Source organism: Mya arenaria, chromosome 15 (assembly GCF_026914265.1).
Source record: "Mya arenaria isolate MELC-2E11 chromosome 15, ASM2691426v1".
NCBI lineage: Eukaryota > Metazoa > Mollusca > Bivalvia > Myida > Myidae > Mya > Mya arenaria.
In genome coordinates this window covers 14,023,586-14,046,303 of record NC_069136.1, presented here as the reverse complement: position 1 = coordinate 14,046,303, position 22,718 = coordinate 14,023,586, and the positions used below count along the sequence as shown (strand labels likewise).

The window sequence follows — 22,718 nt, the reverse complement described above, 5'->3', positions numbered from 1 at the left end:
ATAACAAACGTATTTTGATGATTATGACAGCGATGTTTATCGGTCGATGATGATTATTATAATGATGATGATTATGATGACAAATGTGTTTTGATGATGCTGACGGCGATTTTTATCGGTAGATTATGATGATGATGATGTGCTGACCGTCGTTATCATCATTACAAAACTTTTGTCATCATCATCACCATCGACCGAAAAACATCGCAGTTATCATCATCACATTTTTGTGATCTTCATTACGATGATGATAATGGTGATGATGATGATGGTGTTGATGATGATGATGATGACCTTGATGATTGTGGTGATAATGATGGTGATGATGATGACAATGATGATAAAAGTTTGTGATGATGATGATGACGGTAATTTTGATCGTCGTCATCATCATCAAAACTTTTGTCATCATCATGACGATGATGATGATAATGGCGTTAATGGTGACGATGATGATGTAATTGATGATGATGACAATGGTGATGATGATTGGGGTTTGATGATTGTGATGATGATAACTGCGATGTTTATCGGCCGATGATAATGATTATAATGATGATGATGAAAAAAGTTTTTTATTATGTTGACGCCAATGATTACCGGCCGCCGATGATGATGATTATGATGATGATGATGATGCTGATGATGATGATGATGATGATGATGATGATGATGATGATGATGATGATGATGACGATGATGATTATTTTCATGATGGTATTGATGACGTTGATGCAAATTGTAGTTATGATGATGATGATGATGATGATGATGATGATGACGATGATGATGATGACGATGACGATGATGAGTGTGTACCATATTCGGAACGAATGTGGTACATTTTTCATCCGAATATGGTACAAGTTTGTACCATATTTGGTCAGGCATTTTACCCCAAAACTGCAGATACGTATATGGTACAATTAGACAGTTGTACCATATTCGGCCGAATATGGTACAAATTTGTACCATATTCGTTTTTGTACCAAATACGGTCCGACAAATGTTCATACTTTGGACTGATTATTTTTATTTTGCTTTTATTGAAATTTTACTGCATTAAAATACACTTTTAGGTTTCGTTATTCTTTTAAGAGAATGATGTAGAACATCTACTTTATTATCATGGTGTGTCAAACTAAGCTCAAGAAATGCATATATAAGTTATTATTCTATAGTGGACGATTAAGATCATAGCATGAAATATTTCAGTAAGCAGCTTGCTACAAATTATGACATATACTTTGGATTGACCGAAAATAAAGTGTGGTTATTTATGATATTTACTTCAATATTGCTTCTTATTTGTAACATTAATCAATGTTTACCATACTAGTGACACCTGTACAGTATGGAATTCGGGTCCTTTAGTTCTAGAATCAAATGAGCTTAAATTATAGCATATTTAGGGAACTGCTATTATTCAGTTGTCTATAACCTTACTTACAATTAAAACACTTACTGTAAGGAGAATTACGCAAGAATTTATTTTATTCTTTCCGGGCTGTGATTTTACGTTTTTACACGAGGTAGCTTATATATATGAAAAACTTTGAAAACCGCTATGCCCAAACATTGAATTTTTTGTTTGTCAACATTCAGTGGTCCTCCACTAAAATTTGTCAAATTTCCCCTGGGGACAAAACTTGCTAGGTCACTTGGTGCACAATGTTTGTATAGACTTATATTTCAAAAATATTTCCTCAAACCACATGGCCTGGATCATTATAGCATCATATGATGGCCCTCAATCAAGTTTGTTCAAATTATGGTCCTGAGGTAAAATCCTGCCCAAGCCCTTTTGACATACTTTCCTATTTTTGAAGCTTTAGCCAGAAAATTTGGATCATGTGTACAGTTTTAAAAACAAATATCAATTTTGTCCTTGGGTGACATTGTTTGTGACATTTTGACATACTTTCTTATGTTTGAAATTTCGGCAAATAACTTTGAACCATGTGAGCAGTTTTGAAAACAAATATAAATGCTGTGCTTGGATGACCAATACTGTGACATTTTGATCTACTATCTTATTTTTGAAGCTAGATTGCTTTTCAATTTAGACCAATGTACAGGTTTAAGATCAAACATCAATGTTGTGCTTGGATGATCTTATTTTAACAATGGAAGTACGACCATGTGTGCAGTTTTGCAAATAAATATCAAAGTTGTTCTTAAATGATCTAATCGTGACCTACGTATCCAAACAGGAGTAAAGCGGTGTCGTAGAGACGAATATATTGTTTAGAGTTAATACAAGTATGCGCAAAAAACTCTATTTTCAGCAAAGAAGTAGGTAAACTTTGATTTGTCCAAAGCAAATATGATACAATGGACACTACCAGGACAAACCTTTTATAATCAATTGACGATGGCTCTGTTTACAGGCACAATATTAAAACTGAATAAGCATTAAATGAGGAAAAACACAGCCATATCACATACAAAACAACACAGACATACCACACCGGTATGTAGGGTTTAGAAAATGTTTCGGTAAACGCCTTTGAAGTCTTAATTGACGATTGTTTGAATACAGCACAAACGGTTTGACCATACTTATTTTAATTTATTAATTTATTTGATACAAATGGGCATCTTGTAGTAGACTAGACAGTTCCCACCTTGGTGCGTCAAATATCTGATGGATGAAATATTGCAAGCGTGCATTGTTGGTATCGTTAATTATAAATTTCAAATGCAAAAATCCAGTCAACATAAAGAAGTTTCCATGTTTCCATGTCCATGTTTCCAAACACAAAAACGAACTTACCTATTCTATAAAGCGCTAATCCAGTTGCAGGCATTGTACTCATCCACAAAAGCGTTATTAACAGCGTATCCATATTTATCTCGTCCACTGTTAATAACCAAATAAATACATACATTGTCAGACGGTATCTGTTTAAATTACCATTTTAACTTTCACATTGTGAACTGGCGACTTTGTCATCATAATTTCATTTGAATAACATTCACTTAATGGTATAATAAATACTAAAAGCGTTGTTTCAAATTACCCGGCTTTCCATTTCAAATACCATAACAATGTGCAAATTCGATACTTTACCTTCTTTATAACATTCAGGGCAGTGTAAATTGTCCGCATATCTTTTCATAAAAGTTTAATTGACCAATGACGACGGCATAATTTCAATAGCTTTGTATCGTAAAAATGCTTTACTATCCTATTAAATAATTATTGGTAATTACTCCATTAAGGCATTATTTTCGAGCTAAGTTTTGTAATCTCAATCAATCAATAAAATTAGTGTTTAAATACTAGTTTTATCTTTAATGGAGAGGAAGAGAATTGTATCGACCTGCAGAATATATACGGATTCAATTTTCATCGAGGGAATTGAGGCATATATGTGTCTTCAACGACAGTCCACTTTGGAAGTTTCCTATTCCTCTTCACAGGGAAATGTAATGATTAAAGATTTAGCTAGAACTCCTTTGTTGTTGTTTTTCGCACCGACATTTATTTCACAGATTCCTCACAGGAACTCTAAATAATTCCACAGAAAACAAACGATTGTAAATCATTTGAATCGAATTAAAACATATTCGAGTGTTCCTTCGAACATTCATGAAAGACATGCACTTGGTATAATTGAACACCATATATTGCAGTTTTGTACTAAGCATAATTCGGTTCATCAGTAAATTGTTAAACCTGATAAATTAGAATGTTGATGTACACCGATTGTACCAGTGATGTACACCAGTGATGTACACCGATTTTACCAGTGATGTTCACCAGTGATGCACTCCAGTGATGTACAGTGATGTACACCGATTTTACCAGTGATGTACACCAGTGATGTACACCGATTTTACCAGTGATGTACACCGATTTTACCAGTGATGTACACCGATGTACACCAGTAATGTACACCGAGTTTACCAGTGATGCACACCGAGTTTACCAGTGATGTACAGTGATGTACACCGATTTTACACCAGTGATGTACACCAGTGATGTACACTGAGTTTACCAGTGATGTACACCGAGTTTACCAGTGATGTACACCAGTGATGTACACCGATTTTACCAGTGATGTACACCGATTTTACCATTGATGTACAGTGATGTACACCGATTTACCACTGATGTACAGTGATGCACACCGATTTTACCAGTGACGTACACCAGTGATGTACACCGATTTTACCAGTGATGTACACCGAGTTTACCAGTGGTGTACAGTGATGTACACCAATTTACCAGTGGTGTACACCAGTGGTGTACACCGATTTCATAATTGATGTACACCGATTTTACCAGTGATGAACACCGATTTTATCAGTGATGTACAGTGATGTACACCGATTTTACCAGTGATGTACACCAGTGATGTACACCGATTTTACCAGTGATGTACACCGAGTTTACCAGTGATGTACACTGAGTTAACCAGTGATATACACCGAGTTTACCAGTGATGTACACCAGTGATGTACACCGATTTTACCAGTGATGTTCACCAGTGATGCACTCCAGTGATGTACACCAGTGATGTACACCAGTGATGTACACCGAGTTTACCAGTGATATACAACAACAACAATCATTCTCAGTAAATTGTATAAGGATCAGATAGAAAAAAGCAGTTTGTATTGAGTAAACAAATATTATGTTTAGGTATAAACCAATGACCTATCGTTTGAACCCAGATGACCAATACTCGAACTTAACGAAAATCAATTTTGTATTCACTTCGGAGCAATGGAAACAGTGCTCACTGTCCGCTTTTTCGGAAACGCGTTTCTTTCATTTTGCTTATCAGCAAGTAAATGTAGGTCAGTAGATATATTAGATAGTATATAGATATAGTCGATAGATAGTATATTAGTGTAGTTACCAGAAAGGGTTGACCAGTTATTTATAGTTCGTCTATTCTGGTGATTCTGTAAAACAACTTGTACGACTGCTCAATATCTGGGTCAGTTGATATAGGTTCATAGCGCTGTCGATACATAAAGTTCCTGATAAAAACTGACTTAGTGTACTATATTAATAGCTCCGGAATAACAGTTGATGATATAATGTGGGAATATCTGTGAATAAAGTGTCGTATGAATATAAATATATGATTTGATTGCGTTTTAAAAAGTTTCTAGTTGTTTTAATTCACTTGCATGGTGATAGCAAGGAAAGAAAATGACACTCAATTGTTCTGACTTATATAGCTGATATAAAACCCAACTTTAATAGGAGCTTGTAGTTTTCTTCCATGCTTATAATTTTCAAACTTCATAATATTTGAAGGGGCTGTCTCACGTATGATAAAATAGCAGGAAAAAAAGAAAATTGTCTAAAACTGACATAAACTTGGCATCGATGTGTACAATGCATTGAAACTAACTAACTGAAGTACCACATAGTTTACAATTTATTTAAGTTTAGCAGTTATTTCGTAGTTTTCCATAAAAAAAATACTGGGTATGTCTACCAGGTAGAATTCATTCCTTATGCGTGATTGGCTAGTCGATGTTATCACGTTATACTACCGAGGTAGGTGTATAGCTTAATTATGTCACCCGATTAGAATAAGCCTTTGTAGCTTAGTGAGTAAAACGCTGGACTTCAATTTTGGCGACGCTGGTTCGAACCCGGTCTCCGACACATCTTCTTTTTTTACATTTTTGTACTTTTTTTACGATTATGATATCAAAGCGTAACACATTCTATTAGATAATTGTCCTGAGATTCGTTACAGAAAAAAAACTTTTTTTTTTGGTGCCATTCTGTGACACAGTCCCTTTAACATTAGAAACTGTACTTAAACATTTCACCACACGCGAATGCGTCGTTGTTAACAGACGCCCTAATTCGAACTCATGTTAAAAGATTGTTTCTAACATTTGTAACAGCATCGCATTTTCACAGTGTTGACAAATTGTGTATGTTTAATTTAATTATATAAATGATTATTTTATTTTGCTTATTGAAATGTTTCCATTATTATTTTAAGTTGAAATTGCATATAGCTATACATGAAATATTTTAAATTGACATTTGTTGCGCGTGCATTATTCAGAATACTGTTTCTCCGAAATATCTTTCCGTTTTGAAAGTTGCTATAACTGTTGCTTTGCCATTGTCGCCGACGATGTGTAGCTTGCCTCGATTGACAATGTACATCTCTTGGTGAAGGTGAATCGAATACTTTTTTCTGCCAAGTTTAGATGACCTGTTCCCGATAGTATGCATATGAAATTGGGAAAATGTACATTTACTTCTAACGATAGTCAATACTGACTTTTATTGCCCAATCGTGATATACAGCCAAAGAAAGGGAAAACTTCAATATTACTTTTACTAAAGAAACATAGCAATAACAGTTTAAAGTTTCTTATTTAAAATCAAAACATATGCATGTATAACCAACATCAATTTTGACTGATAAACCTTTAACTACTTACTAAATAATACATTCATGGAAAATGATAACAATATTGTAACCGTATATTTAATAGCAGAAAGCGCAAAAAAATATTAAATGATTGGTGAGTGCTAAAATATTAACTGTGGTCAACTATATTATCATAAGGTAGACATACCGTATTTTATGCGTATTTCTTTCAAATTTAACTTGGTATCCTTCGTAAGAAGCATTGTTTTCGACAGTTATTCATAGTTTTGGAATATTAAAACAAGATTATTAATTGTGGTAAATCTTAAAGTAACCATGCCATGACTTTCCGTTAAACAAAATAAACATTCGCGAATATACCACATCAATTTTCGACGAAAAAGTAGGTAAGAAAGCAAAATAATTAAGTAGAAAAAATATTCCGAATTAATTTTCTGATTTTGTTACGCAATTGTACACTGTTTGCATTCGTTGGTGAAAATGCATTTTCAAACGTTACCATGTGTCGGCATTTAAAAATGAACATGTTTTTTTTTTTATTTAAGGTGACCAACAATAACATGTACTTTAAATGATTATCACTATCTGCCCCGTTTCAAGTGAGTTTTAACTTATTTGCTTTACAACGACTATGAAGCTAGGTATTTCAACAACATATTAATCATTCCTGTTGGCAAGATGTAATTGGGGAGTGTGATCTTGTGTTGTGTAGAAATCCTGACTGCCCGGAAAAAACCTACTTGCCCGGCTTGGTGATCATCGAAGCTGAGACCCTTGTTAGTCGATTGGTAAAATAAATAAAATCTATTTAAAACCAAGTTGCAAGGGACTTGGAATATAACTGGACACCACTTGTTCTATTTGTATAAGTACATAACTTTAAGTTTACTTCATGAACCTCTAAGCATAAATGTATACCACACATCACAAGATAGCTTGTATATATTGTCTTGAGAAAATGCATGTGGCCATTTTACTAATCTATAAAAAAACACTACAGTTGCTATTTCTTTTATCTTGAATGCTTCTTTTTTGATATCGTGTGTATCATAAATGACTGCAAGCTAATGATCTTGCTGCTTTGTTTGTTATAAACATAAATGTTCTCTCTAAATCATCTGCTTGTTTTGGCAAGTGATGACAACTCTATAATTATGTAATATAATCAAAGTTAATATTTCGTCGGCTTTCGTCGTCGATAGAGTTGGGATATCTTATCATTGAAGTAATTGGGGTTTATCTATAAGTTTATTATTATTTGTTTTATTATTCCTAAAGTCAATGCATCATTTTTTCTTTATTTAGGATTATTTAGGATTGTTGGGATAAGAGTGAGGATTGTGCACGCACGTTTAAACTTTAGGGACTGTTTCCATGTTTCTTGTTTGTATAGTTTGCTTTAGTGTTCTATGTCTTTGGCGTTTACCCAGTGCCATTAAACTGGGCTTATGTTTAAACATTTTGCTGCCAAGCTTGTTTCTGTAGTTTTTCACATAAGTTTTGCATTTCTTAAACTTTTTATTCCGGAATGGCGGATTACTTAAAACCTTTAGTGCGAATCCTGTAATAAGTTGTTGGTCTCGCCCATCACATTCCTTGGGATTTTGAATTATTTTAACAAAGTATATTCTAAAAATGTAGCTTTCGATGTCACTGTCAATGTTTTTTTGCCTCAGCCTCATGCCATTATTGTTCATGCATTAATTGGGTCCCACTTATCAACTTTTACTTGCTCTCTCCTCGTGGATCCATAATGGGGCTGCTTTATATGCATGATATTAAGATTGGTTTTAGACTCTAGGAATAGGGAACTCTAATTCTCTGACGTATCCTCATCATACGACACTACGGCGGCCATATTTGAGAGAGTAATGACTGACACTTAAATCAACCACTTAGTTGACTGAAATAAACTTCTGCCTTATTTTTATTCTGAGCTCATTGCTTGTCATGAAATGCAAGCGATTAACGTGATTAAGTTGAACGTGTAAACAATTCACTCAGCACATTGAAGGTACTTAAGATCTTTTGAAATATATGAATAGGGAAATCAATCGTTGACTGAAGAAGCGACTTCCTTTTGGATGACGTTTTATTGTTAATGTGCCTCTTGATAGTTTCACTTTTTAATCATTGTGTTGGACGTTTCATATCATTCAGGACTTCAGTAAATCTTACATATTGTACAATGGGACACAAAATTATAATTGTGATGGTTGCGCTTAGCACATTACCTTTGGTAACTGGTGAGTTCCTTTAAGATTTAAATGTAGTAGTCATTTAAAAAATATGTACTTTAAGCATAGATGGATTTTGGAGATTTTGTTTCATAAGCGTTCCCGTAATACTTATTTAGTACAAATTAAAACGTTTTGTGGGGAAACAATTAACACAACTCGCTTTTTAGCTTATTAAGAAATCACACATGCTTTGACATCAGCTTTTGACTTTGGGTCGGTAATATGCATAGGAAAAACATTAAACCGCCTAAGACATCATGTTTAAATTGCATACAATTATAAATCAGCTTTTGTTTAGCCCCCTTATAATTTATTGCCTAACGTATTTCAAAACTCCAAACTTACTGTTCTATAATTAAGAAATATATTGTGTTCAACGCCTGTAAAGATGTTCATCTCAACTCACTGTGCTGATAGCAACTGGTATCTACCCAGTGGCTCCGACTTCGAGGTCCATATTCAGTACCCTTTTGAGTTAGAGACTCAAGTTCTTCAACTAGACACACCGATTAGTGTATATATAGCCTCTGACGGTTGTGAATTTGGCCCAGTCTTAGTGAACATGGGCCGTGACATTAGTGAATATATGCTGAAACCTAAGTGGCACAATTTGAACTTATTTAAAGAATGAATTGCGGAATTGATGTCATAATCGGGGTATGAACGCAGTTGGGCTTGTTAAAGTATGTGGCATCGTACTCCACAAGTTCTTGACCCAGCCTTCAATTCTTATAATTATATTGTCAATAATTTCATTCAACAGTTATCAAAAATTACTAAATTCCATTTAAGAAAACCTTACAGTAGTTATTATTATTTATCGCCCATTCTGTAAATAGAACGAACCGACCGTAACCGGAAACAGTTTATCAAATGACGTCAGAACAACGCTGGGAAAAAGCAACCACTTCGAATCACTTTTAAACCTAAAATTGACACACTAATGACAACAATACATTTAACATATCATAAATTAACACTTTGTAACATGTTGATTTAATATTTTGCGGCCTGCCGACACAATACAAACAATAACAAGGTAAACAATTTCCATTTACATGTATATTTATATGCGATGATATGCGATCCGAACATATCCGAAAACGTTGCGTTCATCAAAAAATATCCGCAATTACCGAAAGGCAGTTAATTTAAGGAATGTAAGTTGGGGTGAAAATATTTAATTTTAATGATCAAGTCAAAAAACAAAGCATATGATTTATGAATAGATATAAAATATCCTTAAAACATGTTGTTTTTTTCATTTAATAGCTATGTTGTGAATAATTCCCCAATTTGAAAAAAAATATTATTGCTAATATCTCTTTAATCTTATACCAATCATAAGTTATTATTGTTTTAATCATAAAAGGCAAATCAGTTAAACATTGTATTGCATTTAAAAATGTTTTGCATCAACTTATTATGCGCCCCTTTAACTCAAAATGGGCTCCGTCGTTTTTTAATATGAGTAAAGCAATATACGACGAAACATGAATCGAAATAGCCATCACATGTTCCTTTTCATAACAGTATCTTATTTCTATTTCATTTCATCAAGTGTGAAAGTAATAAGGCTGTTATATTTATGAATACATGTATTCGACGCAATTAAGTCTAAGTCCATTCTGAAGTGCTCTGTAACACAACCACGAAAGTAAATTTGTCTGAAACAATAATACGATGTGAACAATACTTCACAATTTTATGCTTTGGATCACCGTTCATTCCAATAAAATATTAAACCATGCCCCTCATTTTTGACCAACTAACACTCGCATCTAGAAACTTAGCATAAACGTAAAGGCACACAGATAAAGGCAGACATTAAATAACAGGCATGCTTCATCATATGACAACAAACACATATCAGACATCAGATTTCATTAATAGTAACGTTGAAGGAAGGGGTCTAGTTCAAAAGTTTTTCACTAAGCGCCATACAAATTATCACAGAAAAATGGTCTCCATACCCATTCAGACTACGACAAAGTAGCCAAATCTGATATCGACCATCACAGTCACCCAACACATCTCGCATCTACACCAGGTGCGGCCATTCCAAAGGTGGGTAACTACGAACTGCTAAAAACTGTCAACGTGGTGGCACTAAGTCAGCCATCTTGTCGGTTAATCGTCCATCATACTTGAAGCTCACAATCAGACAACACTCACATTCAAGAACGGGATTCGGCCTCTAGCGCTGACTAGGTGGCGGCGGTGGACGCCAATCTTTAAATGACAATCATGACAATCTGAATGTGGATAAGTGCTTTAAATGACATTGTAGACTTTTTTTCATGAAGCAAACAATTCAGAGCTGACGAGTTCCAGCAACCCACATTTTCCAACATCACTAAGCGTACTCCTTCATTCAGTAAACAGTGCCGCTTAAAACTGATTTGTTACAATAAAGCTAATAAATATATCTTAACAAAGGTAAACTTAAAACTTAAATAATTATTAACCATCATCATCAAGAATATCAGAAAAGGGAAAAACATTGTTAATTTTAGTATTGCTGTTTACTTATTGTGAGTTGAAACTTCTTGTGCACATTAGTGATAATTTGTCGAGTTTTTCCTTTCTCATTAACGGCATATCTTTGTCGATTCTATGTCATAATACAAAGTGGACATATCTTGTTAAATTCAAACGTCGCTTTACGTTTACGTATGAAACTACTTTTTCTGTTAAATATATAGTTCTTTTCTTTTCAAACGTATACAAAAAGCACTTCATACAGCTAAACGTTGAAAACATTTGACATTTATATAAAAAGTATCTTTCATATGAAGAAACCAATTGTTTTGCGATTTTCTGATATAGAAAAAAGGGGGGAGATTAGGCGAAAAAAAGAAAAAAAGAAAGAAAATGCCCATAAAAAGATTTAAATAATAAGAAAAAGAGAAGAGACAAACTGGCTTTCTAAAATGTACTATATATCTGATGATTATAAAAGAAAAGCCCATTTTTGAAAATGGACTTTTAATTTATCTTTCATAATAGCTATTTCACGTTCAATATTGATTCGAATATATAAGTATTTATAGTTCTTTACATGCTTGTAAGGCTGAAGGCCTGCAAATCAAATTCAAGGGTTACACAATGATGCGTATGGTGTTATGCGGTTAAAATGACTTGTAAATAAGATCAAATCACGCTTGTCGCGCCCTCAGCCTTTCAACACTTTGAGCGCTTTTATTAGTATGTATGATTCCTAGCGTTAACCGTCGTAAAATAGTTCTCATCTGACATTTTATTGACGTTGTGTTAGCATCGCAGCCGAAGTATAAAATTAGTATGCGTGTGTGCTTGCAGGTCAATTGCCCGACAAACCGAAGCTGATGGAGTGCAAGTCATGTAATGACTGTGACGACTACCTCCCAGATGGATCAGCGGTTGAATGTTCGGGCAGCTGCTTCACTTACAAAGGTGTCACCGAGCAGGGGGGCAAAGGTAAACATTTGTATGAAATATATGCATAGTTATTTGTGTTGAACTTGAGGTTATGCACATATTAACCAGTTTGTTCCTACGTCGATCTCGTGTTTCACGAGCCTTTTAAAAGCGGCAATCCACACATTTATTGAACATTGAACAAGCTATTTTGATGCGTATGTGGTCTGCTCCTCGAGTTTGTACGTGTGTATCCTTCGTTCAGTGTCTGGCCCCAATATCTCGAAAATACTTAAGTCAAATCTCAAACTCAGTCTCAACTCATGTCACCATATAAAAGCATAATTTTCTTCAAAATCTTCCATATTTTATACTTTTTGAAAACATATTTTCTTATAGAATTTGTTGATAAAAAAAGATGTTCAATATTTCAAAGAAAACTAATTCTAGATACAAAAAAATATACTTGAGTATTTTATAAATAATACAGAATTGTACTCAAAAACATTTTTGGCTGTAGAATAGATTTCCCTTGGAATTTGACCAAAGGCTTTTATCAGCATATTCTATGATAGAATGTGCTTATAGAACTGTAAAAAAACATATATGATATTTAACAAATTTTGATGCTATGTGGTTTAATGTGTTGAGACTGAGTTTGAGATTTGACTTAAGTATTTTCGTGATATTGCGGCCTGGGCTCATTCAGGCTCTTACCTTGTGCCTCTAAACAGGTTTCATATTTAAATGTATGAATTTGTCCCTGTAGTTGTCATTGTATAATTATTTTAAACTAGATATTTAAACGTGTCAACAACCGTCGTCTGGTCAGTGAATGGTCTCGTTTGATAGTTAAAATAATCAGAGAATCAAAACCCAGTGCCGCCTCAAGCATGCTCAGCATCCTATGGAATTTAACTTTATACAATTTGCACAAAAGAGAGATGCCCAGTAGTCGAAAATCCAAAACTAAACCCTGTTTGTGGACAACAGGGGCACACGACATAGGCCAAAAACGTATCAACAACACATACACATATACAAACACCTCAAACATACCACACACTCATCAAAATAGCTTCACCGATTAATGATTGGAGTACCGTCATGGAACGGTGACTTAAACGCGAGTTCACTGGAGTCCCCCCGGCCCAAATTTCTCGAAGCTTCTTAAGTCTCTTAAAACAGGATTAAGCTCAGCTGACTATTTTTGTTTTTCAATAATTAGCATAATATTGAATTCTTCAAAAGTTTTTATACTTTAGATAGGAATTATCTTTGTGATGATTACAATTAAGCGATTTTTATTTAACAAAATTCATTTCAACCATGTATTTTGGCTTATTGAATTAAGCTACATAAGCCTGTTAAGCTTAAGAAGTTTCGAGAATTTGGGGCTGGGTCTGCTTGGGCCTTAAACCTGTTTGCTTGGTCAACATTTATCAATTATCCAAGCCAAAATAATTGACTTTGCTATTGCGTTGCCTTACGTCTTGGGCAAATAGAGCATTCTCTCACAGTTTTAGATTAAAGATAAAACTATTAATATAACCACAGGGTATGTTTTAAAAAATAAACAAGCAATTTGCAAACATGTCACTAAGCATTTTATGTTCGATGTCTTACCCTATAAAGCGTGTACGAAACCCTTCACAACTGTATTGTGGTCATTGTCTTTATTCGGATTTAATACGGATTAAAACATAAACCGATTCGTTTCAGTGTACAAAAAAGGATGTTTGACGAGTGGTGGTATAACAATGAAGTGGGACCAAGAGGGATGCTACAACATGGATGTCAGCAGCTACATCGGAGAGATGTGTGTTTGTAACGGTCATCACTGCAACACCAGTCCACCTTTAACCATTCATCTGTTCACTGTATTCAGTGCTACTGTAGCTTTTGCTTGTGTTAGATTTCTGATCTAAACTCTCTGGAAAACGTTCTTTTCAAAACCTAATACGGGACCGAGATGTTGTCATGTCAATTTCTATTAAAGCAAACGATAATAAAAATTAGAGTTTAGTCCGATTTAATAAAAATAATCAGTAGATTTGTTAAGGTATATTATTCATAAGATGATAAGTTAATTGTCAATTGTGTACATGGCTTTTTTCGAGACTAATATCTAATAATTTATTTATAAGAGGATAATATAATAATTAATAAATATTATAAAAAAAATACTGATTTTGTTTGAATTATTACATGTTATGACATGTAAAATAGACACATATAGATCACAAATTGAAAGTCTCTGAAAACAAAATTTCATCTCTACCTAGTTATCTATACTCCGAATATGTAAATATCCGAAAATTCTGTTTTAATGTAATACAGAAAAAAGTACATAGACATGACCACTAATCCCAAATTCAAATATAAACCCTGTTGAAAACGGTTACTGGAAGACGATTTCACAGGAACAGGAGTCATTGTGGGGGTAGGGTTTTAACTAGCACAGTCACGCATTATCTTACAAGTGTACATACATTTTTTATATGAACAAATACCACGTAACAAGACAATAAACAATAACAGAACTATTACGGTTTGAAAAGGTAACAATTTAGTAAATGGAACGTCGGTTTATTAAACAAACGAATAACATCAATTTCGTCCCTTTCTACAGGGTAAGCCAAGACGTCCAGTTAAATGGCGGGATTGTGTTCAAAATAGATTTACAAATGTATATAACATAGTTTTAACGACGCATTCCACTCAAGTACAACACAAGTAGTGCGGAGTATGAGTAATAATAATATTTTAAGGAGAATGACTTCGTATGAGTTTGTATGAGGCAACAGTTGCCAGTTTACAGGTGTCAGTGTTTGTGAACTCTATTTATGGACAGTTTCTAAATGGAAGTATTTTGTTAAAGATTAAACATGATCAACATTTTTTTATAATGATTTATGCGCTTTAGGACCTTTTGTGCATTAACCGTTTGAGGTATTACACAGGCAAACTCGTCCTTATCCTACTTGATTACAACATATATGATGTCTAATGTCAGGAAGTTATTGGTTCGGCAGCAGATAAACCGTAGGTAAGACACCTTTTGTGGTATTTCTCTGGTAGCTACTGATGACATGAACAATGATGGCTTTATAAACAAGTTTACGGTCGGGGACGAGATATGACTAGTCTGAGTTACCAAACGTCCGGAAATGACTTCTTCGTCCATTTACAAGTATAAGCGGCTTTAATTATGCTCCTGGAATGCAGAGCATATAGCACCGTTTGGTCCATTCTTCCGTCCGCCCGAAACATCCTTGTCCTAGAAGCAACTTAAAACAAACTACTGATGTCAATTCCATAATGAAACTTCCACATATACACAGTCCACTATGCAAACAAGTCAAGCGCAAGAACCATAATCCTACATTCAGGCATTGCTAAAGAATCCGCATATACGAGATTATTATATATCCACCCTTAATCCACACTCGATACATATCGCAAAATACGGTAGGTAGTCCGTATTCCACTCTAGTGCAATTTGTCCAGTCTATAGGAATGCGTCAACTCTAGTGCAATATGTCCACTCAAGTGATATACGTCCAGACCAGTGCAATACGTCCACTCATGTGGAAAACGTCCACTCAAGTGGAATACGTCCACTCTAGTGGAAAACGTCCACTGAAGTGGAATACGTCCAGTGTAGTGGAATACGTCCACTGAAGTGTAATACGTCCAGTCTAGTGGAATACGTCCACTGAAGTGGAATACGTCCAGTCTAGTGGAATACGTCCACTGAAGTGTAATACGTCCAGTCTAGTGGAAAACGTCCACTGAAGTGGAATACGTCCAGTCTAGTGGAATACGTCCACTGAAGTGTAATACGTCCAGTCTAGTGGAATACGTCCAGTCTAATGGAATACTTCCACTGAAGTGGAATACGTCCACTGAAGTGGAATACGTCCAGTCTAGTGGAATACGTCCACTCAAGTGGAAAACGTCCACTGAAGTGGAATACGTCCAGTCTAGTGGAATACGTCCACTGAAGTGTAATACGTCCAGTCTAGTGGAATACGTCCAGTCTAATGGAATACTTCCACTGAAGTGGAATACGTCCACTGAAGTGGAATACGTCCAGTCTAGTGGAATACGTCCACTCTAGTGGAAAACGTCCACTGAAGTGGAATACGTCCAGTCTAGTGGAATACGTCCACTCTAGTGGAAAACGTCCACTGAAGTGGAATACGTCCAGTCTAGTGGAATACGTCCACTGAAGTGTAATACGTCCAGTCTAGTGGAATACGTCCAGTCTAATGGAATACTTCCACTCGAGTGCAATACGTCCAATCTAGTCCAATTTGACCACTCTAGTGCAATTCGTCCTGTCTAGTGCAATACGTTCACTCTAGTGCAATAAGTCCAGTCCAGTGAAATACGTCCACTCTAGTGGAATACGTCCAGTCTAGTGGAATATGTCCACTCTAGTGGAATTCGTCCACTGTAGTGGAACACGTCAACTCTAGTGCAATACGTCTAGTCTAGTGGAATACGTCCACTCAAGTTGAATACGTCCACTCTAGTTTAATACGTACAGTCTAGTGCAATACGTCCAGTCTAGTGGAATACGTCCAGTCTTGTGCAATATGTCCTCTTGAGTGCAATACTTCCACTCTAGTGGAATACGTCCAGTCTTGTGCAATACGTCCACTCAAGTTGAATACGTCCAGTCTAGTGGAATACGTCCAGTCTTGTGCAATATGTCCTCTTGAGTGCAATACTTCCACTCTAGTGGAATACGTCCAGTCTTGTGCAATACGTCCTCTCAAGTTGAATACATCCACTCAAGTGGAATACGACCAGTCAAGTGCAATATGTCCTCTCAAGTTGAATACGTCCACTCAAATGGAATACGTCCAATCAAATGGAATACGTCCAGACCAGTGCAATACGTCCACTCAAGTGGAAAACGTCCACTCAAGTGGAATACGTCCACTTTAGTGGAATACGTCCAGTCTAGTGGAATACGTCCACTCTAGTGGAAAACGTCCACTCTAGTGGAAAACGTCCACTGAAGTGGAATACGTCCAGTCTAGTGGAATACGTCCACTTTAGTGGAATACGTCCACTCTAGTGGAAAACGTCCACTCTAGTGGAAAACGTCCACTGAAGTGGAATACGTCCAGTCTAGTGGAATACGTCCACTCTAGTGGAAAACGTCCACTCTAGTGGAAAACGTCCACTGAAGTGGAATACGTCCACTCTAGTGGAAAACGTCCACTGAAGTGGAATACGTCCACTCTAGTGGAAAACGTCCACTGAAGTGGAATACGTCCAGTCTAGTGGAATACGTCCAGTCTAGTGGAATACGTCCACTCTAGTGGAATACGTCCACTCTAGTGGAAAACGTCCACTGAAGTGGAATACGTCCACTTTAGTGGAATACGTCCAGTCTAGTGGAATACGTCCACTCTAGTGGAAAACGTCCACTGAAGTGGAATACGTCCACTGAAGTGGAATACGTCCACCCTCGTCCACTCTAGTGCAATATGTTCACTCTCATCCACTCTTGTGCAATACGTCCACTCTAGTGCAATACGTCCACTCTAGTACAATACGTCCACTCTAGTGCAATACGTCCACCCTCGTCCACTCTAGTGCAATACGTCCACCCTCGTCCACTCTAGTGCAATACGTCCACCCTCGTCCACTCTAGTGCAATACGTCCACCCTCGTCCACTCTAGTGCAATACGTCCACCCTCGTCCACTCTAGTGCAATATGTTCACTCTCATCCACTCTTGTGCAATACGTCCACTCTAGTGCAATACGTCCACTCTAGTGCAATACGTCCACTCTAGTGCAATACGTCCACTCTCGTCCACTCTAGTGCAATACGTCCACCCTCGTCCACTCTAGTGCAATACGTCCAATCAAGCGGAATACGTACACTTTATTATAATACGGACGTATTCCACTCTGATGTCGTCATGTCATAACAAGTATCGTTGAGCGATGTTAAAATGACGTCATAAAACAAAAAAACGACTTTCGTTATGAAAACATGTGTCTTAGAAAGATACACTTTCACTCCCAAATAAGATTTACCACAGTTAATAAAATTGTTTTAATATACCAACACGAATGAATAAATGTCGAAAACAATTGTTCTTATGAAGGATACCGAGTTTAATTTGAAAAAAAGGTGCAGGAAACATAGTATTTCTACCTTATAAGACGATAGTAGCCCACAGTAAATCTTTTATTAATCACCAATCATTTAATATTTTTGCGTTTTCAGCTATTTAATACATGGTTACAAACTTGTTATCAGTAATTAATATTTGCCATAAATGCATTATTTAGTAAGTAGTTAAAGGTTTATCACTCAAAATGTATGATTGTTATACATGTGTATGTATTGATTTTGAATAAGAGTGTCACTTGAAGTGGTTTAACCAGTAATGTATATAATAAAACGGATATTAGTACTGATCCTGAGTGCTGCTTTTCACTATCTTGGATGTTCGCGCATTTTGATTTTACTCTGATCCGGACCGGCAAGAACACAGAAAAGTGGACTACAACCTTTCGAATCAAAACGCAGTACTTATAACGCTTTTATATTCGGTTAATAATAAAGTAGAACTCAGTGTTGTGTCCGCAAATCGGACGCTATGAATTGCAAACAGGAAAAATACGAATAAGCGATGCCGATACAGAGTAAAATTTGAAAGAAATTAGCATTTAACACGGTATTTCAACACTAAGAGACTAAAGTAGACCACAGTAAATAAATTAGCATTCACCAATCATTTGATATGATTGCGCTTAGACGGTTACAATCTTGTTATCAGTAATTAATAATTTCCATAAATGCATTATTTACTAAGCAGTTACAGGTTTAGAATGAAAAGTCTATTTGGCTTTATTCATTAGTCTGTGTATTGTCATTATCATGGATGCTTGTCAAAACAAGCAGTTCAAGAGAAAATCAGAATTTCATTAATAAAAAGGGAAATAAGCCGACAATAAGGTAAGATAGATACTATACTTTTTTTTATCAAAATGCCGTTAGCATCGAAAATCATTTAATTTGTTTCCGCACACACAACATCATTAAAGATGTGTTTTTTTACCCGCCGTTTACTTAATATTTGAATAAAGTAGTTTTTCTCAGGCCAGACAGAAAATTATCAACTGTTAGATTTTCCATAACAGTGTTGAAAAGAATTGTGTGAATTTTCAGACGAAGTCATATACATGTTTACTTGATTTTGTCTTTTTAAAATGTCATAATTACTATTCCTTTTACTTTCAAATTACACAAGATTTTTACATCAAAATATTTCAAAATGGCATTATGTTGCGCGTGATCTAACGTATATGGGAGTTTCAAAATCTATCAATGGCCGGAAACACTTGTCCAGTATGCAGCAAAACATTTTTAAGAACACGGCGAATCCAATCCATATCCAGTGTCAGGATGGAAGGCTATGGATGGAATACATGTAGCTTTAAACACGTGACATGTCGGCGGTTTTGTTACGTGATAAACAGGCATTATTGGCGATATTCTTATGTCCTGTAACTTAAAATGGTACTGCAATTTGAAAATATACACGCAAAACGTGTTTTTAGACCGTTATCACTGACGACGAGGTCACCCTCTATCGCCGAAACTATAACAGCCACAGTGGTTTAAAATATCTTTTAAACTCAGAGCGTCACGTTCTAATCGCATCTCTTCCAAGTTGCTGGCTGTAAATTATATACTAAGTGGTCCATCCAAATAAGTTTATAGATTTTAGTTTCAAAGCAGTATGGTAGTTCAAATACAACAGTTTGACACGTGAAACATCAACATCTCTCCGGCAGTTTTTGATGTATTCACAATTCGAATCGTTCAGAAATTAATCGTGGATTGGGTTGGAGTTACCTCTACCGCTTTTCAGTGCTTTAACACCTCAACATATAAATTCAATTTGCATACCGAAGTAATACCATTTATTACAAGATTTAGCAAGCTCATAAAGCACCAAGAACTTAAACCAACATAGTTAATTTCTCATATAATTTCTTTAACTATGAAATCACTATTTGAACAGGTCCGTCATAACCATTTAAACATCTTACGCTTCAGGGCGCCGTTACAACAAGGGATTTCAGTCGTAACCTCAACAATGTTAAATCTGTATTGGCCTCTGAAATAGCAAGACAATGTTGTTGTCTTATTTCCTCAAATTCGTGTCAGGCGGTACCTTACTTTCCTTGATAAACACCCCTAGTTTTTTTATAGAGAATATATGTACTGTGTTGTTATTTAGTTTTGAACTGTTCTTCCATGCTTCTGGCTTGTGATTGTTTGTTTTTGTTTTCTATGTCTTGGTTTAATCTTCTTTTAGACTTCTGTGCTTGTTTCTGTAGTTTTTTCAAATCAATATTAATTTTGATTATTGGCAAACGTTCATTTCACTCGAATATGTAGCAAAGTAACGAAAAAATGACAGTAAGATAATCTGAAATTACAATCAAAATCGACTAAGATCTTTACTTAAACGCCCCAGACCCCAAATTTCTGAAAACATTTTAATTCCCTGAGAAAATAATTAAGCTATGCTCAATATCTTTACTTTGGTGGAAAGTGTGCTTAGATTCTTATGAATTTTTGGACTTCAAAGGGAAATCATCTGTATGCTAATTACAATCAGCATTTTTTTCACTTAGTTATATTATGATTCAATACGAAATTTGGCTGGATGAAATAAGCTAATTAACCTTGTTAAGCTTAAGAGGTTTCCATTCGGAACTCGTCGGCCATTTTCTACGAAAACAATATCGGATGAATATGGACGGTTTAAAATGTCCGAAAACTTTACACTTCAATTACGCTGAGGGTAGATTGCGTAGTAATTTTAATTAAGCAGTTAAACCTAAAGACTTAACGTTTGGGATCTTTATTATTTTTGCAATAATACACTTCAATGGCAATCAATTTAAACTTAGATATACAAATACACTTCTGCATTTCAATAACAATATTATTCAAAATTTTACGAACTACTTCTGCAGTGTGTGTATACCACGTGATAAATTACATCATATATCCTGAAAAACTGAAAATACAAAATTTTAAACGGGGTGAAGCGTATGTTATACAAATTGTATCGATTTATAACCGATCATATTACTTAAGGCCAATATCTTCATTTGGTAATTATGCACCAGTCAATTATAACCCCCCCCCCACGCCCCCCCCCCCCCGGTCTACCGGGGATAGCTAGGGAAATGGGCCATATTTTTACCTTCCAGATGGCCCCGCAGTGCCGGTGAATGCAGTGGTTTTGTTATCGGCATAATATAGCGGGAAATGGGCCTTACCTAGAGTCCCTTGGGTGCGGTGGCATTTGGCGGGGATTTACCATCAGTTCGTCCCCGCAGGGCGTAGATTTTACCCGGGGTTGGCTGGACCGAAAGTCAAATTCCCCGCTATTCCCCGGACGTCTGGGGTCGTTTTAACAATTGACTGGTGCATTACAACCCAATTGGCCCAATTGTTGTGTTCTTTCCGTTCGGAATGGTATTGCCACCTTAATTAAATCGTTCACCAGGCAATCGCGGATTGGGATGGAGTTTACGCCGTCAATATTCAAATAAAATGCTGAATAATTATTTCACAGTAGTGTTTAGAGTGGTTGAAAACTAAGGCTCAGTGAGGTATGTGTTGTATTTTAAATACATAGTCGGAAATGATTCCACATATATATTTCACCGACTTCAAGCTTACCTATGTTGAAGTGTTGTACTTCCACTAGAGAGACGATTGTCAGACGTACACGTTGCATTTTAAATAAATACATTACTTCTCTTTCGCAGGAGCGCTACACCTTGTAGGCCAGTCTGTTTCCCTTGACAGCATTACAGTCGAACCCCGTTCGCTCGAACTCGCTTGGCTCGATGTCCTTTTTGGCTCGAACTGGATGTCAATGACCGATTGCTTTAAATTGAAGGTAAGAATTCCCTCTTGGTTCGAAATTTCCGAAGCTCGAGGATTGTTTTCATGTTCTTGGGAGTTCGAGCCAACGAGGTTTGACTGCCTATAGCTCGCATTGTTCTTTCTTTTTTCATATGTGTCTTTTATTTGATACATTTAGATTAACATAATTATCAAATTACATTCTTTGTTTTACATATTGATATAATATTTTAATATTCTTTATTCGCCGTAATATACAGTAATGGTTTTATCAGAGATCATAACAATTTCAGTAATGAGTAATCGGGTAATTGAAATCTACTCAATGAAAGAAACGTATTTAAAATCAAGAGCATTTATAGATTGCCAAAGAGTTAGTTTGACCCTGGGGAAATAAAACTACCGTCGTTCTTTGAGTAGTCTTTTTTTCAATAAATAATTGGAATCCTTCAGCAAATATTGATGAATGTTCAAATTTCGTCTTCGAAGACCACAATTTTTATTAGCGCAAATAACCCTTATTTCATATTATATTGTATTTTTCTGCAATTTAGATGTCATAGAGTAAAATAATGATAAAATAAGTATATTCAAATGCAGTACTGGGAAAACTAAAGCGTGGTACAAAAACATAAGCTAGTCGCTTAAGGGTGAATAATAACATAACATAGTATTGCAGTACAAAGTGCACATGTGCCTTATTAGAAATTAACACGGTGTGCCCGCCTTTTATGGCGATATTGAACACAACACAAGATTG

The 22,718-nt window shown here is 35.6% G+C and overlaps 1 protein-coding gene across 1 annotated transcript; it reads left to right on the top strand.

The window, feature by feature from the left end:
- Nucleotides 1–8,458: 8,458 nt before the first annotated feature.
- LOC128220306 (uncharacterized) lies at nt 8,459–14,204 on the top strand. Its single transcript, XM_052928656.1, has 3 exons — nt 8,459–8,632; nt 11,948–12,085; nt 13,748–14,204. The coding sequence occupies exons 1-3, from the start codon at nt 8,488–8,490 to the stop codon at nt 13,951–13,953; spliced, it is 489 nt and encodes a 162-aa protein (XP_052784616.1). The 5' UTR covers nt 8,459–8,487; the 3' UTR covers nt 13,954–14,204.
- The last annotated feature ends 8,514 nt before the right edge of the window (nt 14,205–22,718 follow it).